Source organism: Microcaecilia unicolor, chromosome 6 (genome assembly GCF_901765095.1).
Source record: "Microcaecilia unicolor chromosome 6, aMicUni1.1, whole genome shotgun sequence".
Classification (NCBI taxonomy): Eukaryota; Metazoa; Chordata; class Amphibia; order Gymnophiona; family Siphonopidae; genus Microcaecilia; species Microcaecilia unicolor.
In genome coordinates this window covers 310,854,294-310,863,277 of record NC_044036.1, presented here as the reverse complement: position 1 = coordinate 310,863,277, position 8,984 = coordinate 310,854,294, and the positions used below count along the sequence as shown (strand labels likewise).

At 43.8% G+C, this 8,984-nt stretch overlaps 1 protein-coding gene across 3 annotated transcripts in view; it reads right to left on the bottom strand.

Annotated features, from left to right (window-relative positions):
* Window positions 1–242: 242 nt before the first annotated feature.
* Window positions 243–8,984, bottom strand: part of SEPTIN9 (septin 9) — a 460,073-nt gene continuing 451,331 nt past the window's right edge. For all 3 annotated transcript variants that reach the window (XM_030208139.1, XM_030208140.1, XM_030208141.1), the window contains one exon: window positions 243–1,586. In XM_030208139.1, coding sequence (XP_030063999.1) covers window positions 1,454–1,586 — 133 coding nt within the window. In that variant the 3' untranslated portion in view covers window positions 243–1,453. The remainder of the gene's footprint in view (window positions 1,587–8,984) is intronic.

Below are 8,984 nucleotides of genomic sequence, written 5' to 3'. Positions count from 1 at the left end.
TATTCACCACACCACCTCACCAGTCTAGCCTTTGGGTATGGCAAGTTATATGGGAGAAGCAGATCCTTGATAATCTCTTGCCAGCACAACAAAAGCCCGTCATAATAAGCGTGTCCCTTTATTGATTTGGCTACACACTATAAGGCAGAAATAAAGTAAATTTAACATGTTTTACTGATAAATTAAAAAGGCACTCGTCCCTACAACATTCACTGAGTTTTGATACTTTTGTTTTTTTTATGATGAGTGAGTTAATACTGCAGTGTTCTCCACTTGATTTATCCATCTCATACCCGTTTTGCAATTTTCAGGTCATACATACATACTACCATTCAGTCTGAAACTAGTTTTTGTTCTTTAGTCCTAGGTGATATTCTTTCCTCTGATGATATCGGTGTATTCCTAGTGTCTGATGTCAGCTGGACAAAATGTGTATGGCATTTTTGGTTCTGTTTCCACATGCAGTAAGACGTTGCTAATTATTTAATACTATAAGATGTTATCAGGGAGGTGGAGGGTAAGCACACAGCACATCCTCCGCCACAAAAAAGATCTTTCATGGTAAATTACTTGAGGACCGCTCAAGTTTTTTGATCCAAGAGTCTCCTAACGAACCACATGACCTTCCCAAATAGAATCTGGCCCATTACTTAACGCACTTTCTCTGCCACTATCACTCAGCCAACTTTTTCTCACCTTCTTGGTTAGAAAAAGGAGCAAAAAAAATGGGACACAATGGACATATCTGGCTTCGAAGACTGCCCACCGTATGATCAAACTGTCATTGGCTGGGGCAAATCATCATTCAATATACTCATCTATCTAATAAGTTCTACAAAAATACTCCTGAAAGACTGAGTGTTCCTTCTTCTCTAATGCCTGCAACCATTTTGGGTAGGAGACCTGGAAAACTGTGCAGTTTACAGGCAAGACAGATTTGTTTGTCACGATGGGAAAGATGCTCACTCCCACTAATACCTCACCCCACTGGGAGTTAGGCAATATGAATTAAAAACAAACAAACAAAAACTTTATTTCTTTGAAATTGCACACCAAAATCCTGCAGTTCTTCCTTTGCACACCTCAGCCTTCAGTTCTGGTGTTGCTACCATACAAAAGACCCTTGTACAAGACAGACCATCATATATATACTAGGTGGCAAAGGATCACCCAATACCCACCTTCATGATTTAAGGTTTTTAATTTACAGTTTGCTTGTATTATCCTTAACCTTACATCCCCAATATATGGCACACATCCCATCTAAAAAGCTCTAATCACCCATCACTTTGGACGGAAGTGAATACCAGGAGCACAAAACCGGTGCCAGAAGGACCCTTCCATCGCACTCAACACAATTTCTTGTTATTTGGTCAAGTAACACTGGCAGCATGTAAAAGGAACAAGAGAAAAATTAGCTAGAACAGAAGGTCCTGGGTACAGAATAAGACTTTTACATTTCATTGGCCGCAAGCTCTTCTTCCGTCACACCATTGGAAAGCACGTTGCCCTCATTGAGGCGTTTGACTCGATAAGCTTCAAAATGGATGCTACTGGTGATGTCCTTTATGTTCTGCATGTGTGTCCTGTGGGGGGGGGGGGGGGGGGGGGGGGGGGGTGGCGGAGGGAAAAAAAAGGAGTACGAGTTCAGCAAAGATAGAGTTTGCATGGATGATCACACGTCGGCCATTTTAGGGCATTCTGTTCTACTGTAGACTGGATAAGGAGCAGAATGCTTAAAATTAAACACATACAAGGGCATTTTCCAGTGATAAAAAGACAGTGCATGAAAGACCACAAAGTTCCATGTTAGAATTCAGCATCTAGGAATTTCTTTGGGTACTAATATATTTACAATATTTATACAGGCTGTCAAAATTAGTCATTTAAAGCAGGTACGAGGCACTCCATTTTGAATTAGGCAAGATTTCTCTCTTTATTTTTTTAAGTCTCAGATGCCTTGAAGCTTAAAAGTCTAAGAAGTTATTCTAATTTACTACGGTCCCTGCCTTTGCCAACTTTTAAGATCACCATCTACTCCCTCAGACATGGCAGCCAACTTTTCAGAATTACCAGGGTCCTAAACCCATCGCAAATGATCCCTCCTTGGACAAAGTGAAGGCATTTGCTCAATACTGGGGGTGCTCAAGCACCCACAGAGCTGGCACCTATGATCCTAGACACAATGGGGGTAATTTTACTAACAGGTGCAAATGTGAATAGTTCAAAAAGGTGCCTATTTGATTCCTACTTAATAAAGATAGCATAGGGCACCTCCGTGCTGCTGTGGATTTTTGGACGTTCGTACAGAGTCTGTGTTTTAACGAGAATTGATTATTGCAATTCATTGTACTTAGGGATGTCAGCTACAAGAGTCCAAGCTCTGCAGGTCATCCCGAATGCAGCAATTATGTTTGACTGTGGGAGTTCAGAGGTCTGTCCATATTACCCCAATTTTGAAAAAAAAAAACTCTACTGGTTGCCAGTGAAATTATGGCGTTATGTTTTGCTTTATGTATTAACCCAGGCAAGCTTTACGCTCTGAAATGGCAAAACAATTATGTATTCTATCATTTTGCAGACACTGGTACATGCACCCTTTCAATTGCTGGGCCTACTATGTGGAATAAGCTTCCAGGACATTTGAGACTTACTGCAAATAGATAACAGATAACACATACCTCAAAAATGCATTGTTTTGTGAAAGCTTTACTGGAAGGATAACTTCAGACTGGACTCAAGTTGTCATTTTGAAAGACTACTTCAAATTACTTCTGAGAATTGTTGGGAGTGATCGATATGATGAGCTTTGTTTTTGTCTTTAAATTATGAGCATTTAATTGTAACCCACTTTGGTTTAAAGCAGGATATAAATTTGGAAAAATACATAAATAAAATGGGTTTCTGGAACCAGACCCAGTAGTGCCCAATTCTCCGAACTCAAGTGTTGTTGTTGTTACATTTGTACCCCGCGCTTTCCCACTCATGGCAGGCTCAATGCGGCTTCCACAGGGCAATGGAGGGTTAAGTGACTTGCCCAGAGTCACAAGGAGCTGCCTGTGCCTGAAGTGGGAATCGAACTCAGTTCCTCAGTTCCCCAGGACCAAAGTCCACCACCCTAACCACTAGGCCACTCCTCCACTGTTGCTACTATTTGAGATTCTACATGGAATGTTGCTATTCCACTAGCAACATTCCATGTAGAAGTCGGCCCTTGCAGATCACCAATGTGGCCGCGCAGGCTTCTGCTTCTGTGAGTCTGACGTCCTGCACGTACGTGCAGGACGTCAGACTCACAGAAACAGAAGCCTGCGCAGCCTTCTACATGGAACGTTGCTAGTGGAATAGCAACATTCCATGTAGAATCTCCAATAGTAGCAACATTCCATGTAGAATCTCCAATAGTATCTATTTTATTTTTGTTACATTTGTACCCTGCGCTTTCCCACTCATGGCAGGCTCAATGCGGCTTACATGGGGCAATGGAGGGTTAAGTGACTTGCCCAGAGTCACAAGGAGCTGCCTGTGCCTGAAGTGGGGATGGAACTCAGTTCCTCAGTTCCCCAGGACCAAAGTCCACCACCCTAACCACTAGGCCACTCCTCCACTCCTGTATTTTATAAAACATGACTATAAATCAACTTCACCCCAGCTCCTCCCAAAACTCCACACCCAAAGATGTCTATGTTTGATGCTCATGTCAGTCTCATCATGGTGCACTTAATTTCACACACATTTGGCTATACAATTTTATAATTGACTAATTCAGCATGGAAAGCAAAAAAAGCTGTTATTGCTCAGCCTCGATTGCTCTCTCTGGAACTGAAAACCCTGTACCTCCCCTTGAATGAAAGAGAAAATGCTGGAAGATGATGCCTGTTCAGAAATCCTCCCACAGTGTGGCAGTGTTGATCCAGGAAACAAAGCATCAGGCTGGATGCCAGCCGTGAAAGAAAAAAAATAAAACAAAACCCCACATGCTCACATCAATATATGGACTATGAACGCCGTAGGAAGCACTGGTATGCTGAGGAGCTCAACCAACATCATTATTTGGATTTAAGTTTTAATGCCAGTGCCTATTCCAAATCTGAGCTCAAAGCAAGTTACAAGCAGGTACACTTAAAAAAAACAAAAAAAAACATTTAAATACAAAGCGTTCTCTTTCAGGATTGCCACGACAGTGACGCTGAGTGATTTTAGAATGATAAACACACTGGATTTATGTTCTTCTCGTCCCTTGCCTTCAACTCAACAGTTTTGCAAAGCAGAATCTGCCATCATTATCAACAGCACTTCAGAGATCATGTAGGTTTGGCATTTATGGAGAGGAGAGTAAGGAGTAGCAGACTGAGAACCAGGGGAACCTGGGCCGGTTCAAATCCCAGTGATGCTCCTTATGATCTTAGGCAAGTCACTTAACTCTCTACTGCCTCGGGTACAAACAGATTGTGAGCACTCCAGGACAGAAAAATACCTGAATGTACACCATTTCAATAGGTTTCGGGCTTGCATTAAAATAAAACAAAACCTTGAAAACAGAGGTATATGCATAGTAAGATTGTGAAAATTAAGTGAAAGTTGCAAAATTTGTAATTTAAAGGCCATTCATGCACGTTGAAAGGTTTATGTGCAGAACTGGCTTCTTAAGATTGCGCTGATAAAAAAATTTGGGCACTGATCAAAAATTAGGGCTAAGCGCCATTCTATAAACATAGATCGCTTAGCAGAGGCAGCCCAAGGTAAGGTGCCGCCTTAGGCAGGGATGAGATGCCGCCGTCGCCCCTCCTCCCCGGGCCATGGTCTAACCATCTCTCCCCCTCTTCCTTTATCCACCCCCTTCCCTGAGTTTACTTTCCATACGCTGCCCTGCTGCCAGCTCCAGCCTCTCTCTACCGCGGCCCACCTCTGAGGAAACAGGAAGTTACATCAGAGAGGCGGGCCATAGTAAAGAGAAGAGGCCGGTGCCGATGGCAGGCCAACATATGGGATCTCCCTTATTCGTAACACTGCGTGCAAATTCCAGGAACACCCCTGATCCACCATGTCCCTCCCATGGCCGTGCCCCCTTTTCTGATCCGTGTGGATTCCAGTGCCTAAAGATGTGCGCACAATTTTAAATTAATGCCAGTTAGCATTATTAGCGCCCAATTATCAGTGCTAATTGGCTCATTTGTCAATTACATTTTGAGCGCCAAAGGTGTAAATGTCTAAACCTGAAAAACGTACATATGACAAGTGGACGCAGTTTGAATGGGACCACGGCAGGCCTACAAAATAAACACGCGCTCCCCATTTCAGAAGGGGAATTACACGTCTGTGTCCAAGAACGGCAACATTGGGATTTACACTTGCTACCTGGGATGTCTTAAGTTTCAGAAAGTGCTCCTACTGAACAGCGCTCCACTGAAGGAATTAGGGGGAGGTCACTCCTTTAATCCTCCCCACCCCAATTATGAAAGTAAAACTGGTAAGGGATACTAGGCTTGAACAGCTTCAAGAAAAACAAACAACCTCTCTTATCTGCACCCTTCTTTTCCATGCTAACTCCAAACCCCGCTCTTTATCTTGCTGCACCATATGCCTGGAATAGACTTCCTGAGCCGGTAGGTCAAGCTCCATCTCTGGCCGTCTTCAAATCTAAGCTAAAAGCTCACCTTTTTGATTCTGTTTTTAACTTCTAACCCTTACTCACTTGTACAGTACCCATGTTTTATCATTCCCACCTTAGTAATTCCCTTATCCCTTATTTGTCCTGTTTGTCTGTCCTAATTAGATTGTAAGCTCTGTCAGGCAGGGACTGTCTCTTCATATCCAGTGTACAGCGCTGCGTACGTCTAGTAGCGCTACAGAAATGATAATTAGTACTGGCAAACATCCATTTCTCCAAGTATTCTAAAACACTAGTGGAACCTGTGACGTCCTGATATGGATGTCTCAATTCCAGTTTTGTACATCCTTCCTAAAATGCGACTCAAAACGTTTTAAGCACAGAAATGGCTTTGATTATCCCGTGTGTAAAAAGCTTGCAAAAAAGCCCCCCGTTTGGGAAAACCACCACCCGTGTCACAGACTACAAAGTTGCAGAATGAAAGTCCTTTGGATTCTGCACATCTTTGAATGCACTTGACTCTCACCACTGCATCCCTACAGGAAAAAAAAAAAAGTTAGACCTGAATCTCCTGCCAATAGCCAGGTCAGACAAAGGGAAGCCAAGTAATTAAAATAACGGAAGTGGGCAGGATGCACCACTCACTTTTTACTTTTGAGGCCCTTGAAAAAAAATATTTGAAGCAGTGCTGACATCTAGCTAAGATACATTGCTTCAGAAGGAAGTGCGATCTCCAAGTTTTGTTGCATATAACAAACACACTTAGAAATGAAAACACACATCAATTTAATTAAAGCTGAAATTAAAACCCTTCTGTTTTAACCAGAAAACAACCAAAACACTAAGGAAATATCGCCTTGGAAAGTTTAACCCCAGTTGTCCTAACCTGGTACTGAAGCTTGGCGGGTCCATGCTTTTTTCTGTTTGTTTGTGTTTGAATGTCCAGAGTGAAGAGATACAAGAGAGGAAACGCAACCTAGAGGTCAGAACCAGGGAAGCCAGAGTTCAAATCCCACTTCCAGCATGGCCATTTCACTCTTTCACTGCCTCAGCTACCCACTCAAAAGGCAATTCTAAAAGCTGATGCCTAATTTTGGGTGACAATAGTAAACCTAGATTATAGAAATAGGCAGGTGAGAGATACCAATGATTAGCAGTTACGTACATTAGACTAGATTCTATATATGGCATAAGACATAAGACCATCTGGCCCAGCACCTTGTCTCCGACAGTGGCCAATCCAAGTCACAATCACCCGACAAGATCCACGGAGCAAAGCATTTTGTACTGCTTGTCCCAGGAATAGTGGATCTTTCCCTACGTCCATTTAATAACATTCTATGGTCTTTTCCTTCTGAAAGCCGTCTAAACCTTTCTTAAACTCTGCTAAGGTAACCGCCTTAACCACATTCTCCAGCAACGAATTCCAGAGTTGAATTACGCACCAAGTAAAGAAAAAGTTTCTCTTGTTTTAAACTTACTGCACTCCAGCTTCATTGCATGCCCCCTTGTCCTAGTATTTTTGGAAAGCGTAAACAGACGCTCCATATCTATCTTTTCCACTCCACTCATTTCATATACCTCCATCACATCACCCCTCAGCCGCCTTTTCTCCAAACTGAAGAGCCCCAGCCGTTTTAGGCTTTCCTCATAGGAAAGTCGTCCCATCCCCTTAATCATCTTTGTTGCCCTTCTCTGCACCTTTTCTAATTCCACTATATCTTTTTTGAGGTGCGGCGACCAGAATATTTCCACCTAGGCGTATTCTGTAAACCGCACTTAGATTTAGGCGCAGTTTATAGAATACACCTAGCGGCCATGCCTGCACCTAACTCCAGGCGCGTCCATTTATGCCAAGTAAAACTTAGTATAAACACCGGCACCTAGGTTAGGCACGGAGCACATGCATTCTATAAATGTGCACATAGATTTTTGGAACGCCCATGGTCCAGTCATTCCGCGCCCCTGTTTTGGCAGCGTGCATTAGAATTTACATGCACCACTTTACAGAATACGCCTAGCAAGTTGTGCGCGTAAATTCTAATTCATGCGAATTAGTATCAGTAATTGCTCATGAAGTGGAATTATCGGTGCTAACTGGCTTAAGTAATTAAATTGCGCATGCAAATCCAGAATATGACTGGATTTGCGCGCGCAATTTCGGTCACGCTATATAGAATCCGGGGAATTAAGTGCTTGGTGCTATTCTAAGAACAGTGCACCTAGGTCACAAAGTGGAATTCCATAAATAGTACTCAAAATGGGCACCGAAAAAGAGGAGGAGTGGCCTAGTGGTTAGGGTGGTGGACTTTGGTCCTGGAGAACTAAGGAACTGAGTTCAATTCCCACTTCAGGCACAGGCAGCTCCTTGTGACTCTGGGCAAGTCACTTAACCCTCCATTGCCCCAGGTACAAATAAGTACCTGTATACAATATGTAAGCCGCATTGAGCCTGCCATGAGTGGGAAAGTGCGGGGTACAAATGTAACAAAACAAAACAAAAAAAAACCCGGTACTAAGTACTATTCTATAAAAGGATGCGCACTCTTTATAGAATCACGTAGAGCGCCGATTCCCATACCTAGCTTTGGGAGCCAGACTTACACCTGCCGAAACTGAGTGTAAATGCTGGCGCCCGAATTAGGTTTGCAAAGCCAGTATTCTATAACTGCACACGCAGGGCCAGCGCAACACAGTAAGCGGGATAAGCATTGCAAGGAGGCACAGACGTTCGGGGGGGGGGGGGGGGGGGGGGGGGCACCAGAAACTGCTGATGCTTACCCATTGAACTGACCCTCGATCATGACATTCCATTGGCTTTAGCCCGCCCCAGCTGCCCTGCTTTCTGGAAGCGACGAGAGCATCTTTTTCACTGCTGCTGCTGTTCTGCCTCTAGTCAAATGAATCTGGTGAGCCGGCAAAGTGTACTCCAACGAGTCACAAATTAACTAATTCTGGTAGTAGTTAATCTGTGGCTTGGAGAAGCACATGTTGCTGGTGTGCAAAACCCATTTGACTAGAGGCAGAACGGCAGCAGTGAAAGAGACGCTCCCGTCGCTCTGTTAAGTATTCCAAAGCAGGGCAGCTAGTAGAAGGGGAAGACTAAATGGGGGGGGGGGGGGGGGGGGGGGGAGGCTGAGAGAAAGGAGATGCTGGACTGGGGGGGGGGGGGGGGTGAATGCCGATGGAAGAGAGACCCTAGCACTGTCCCTGTGCGCGCGTAACTTTTTGGTATGCCCCTTACACGCCTATGCCCCTCCCTTTTAGGAAATGCACTAAAGGAGTTAGGGCTCCCTATCTTGTAGAACAGCATGCCTCCAGATGTGCGAACAAATTTTGAGTGCCAATTAATTAGTTGCCGGCACCCAATTAA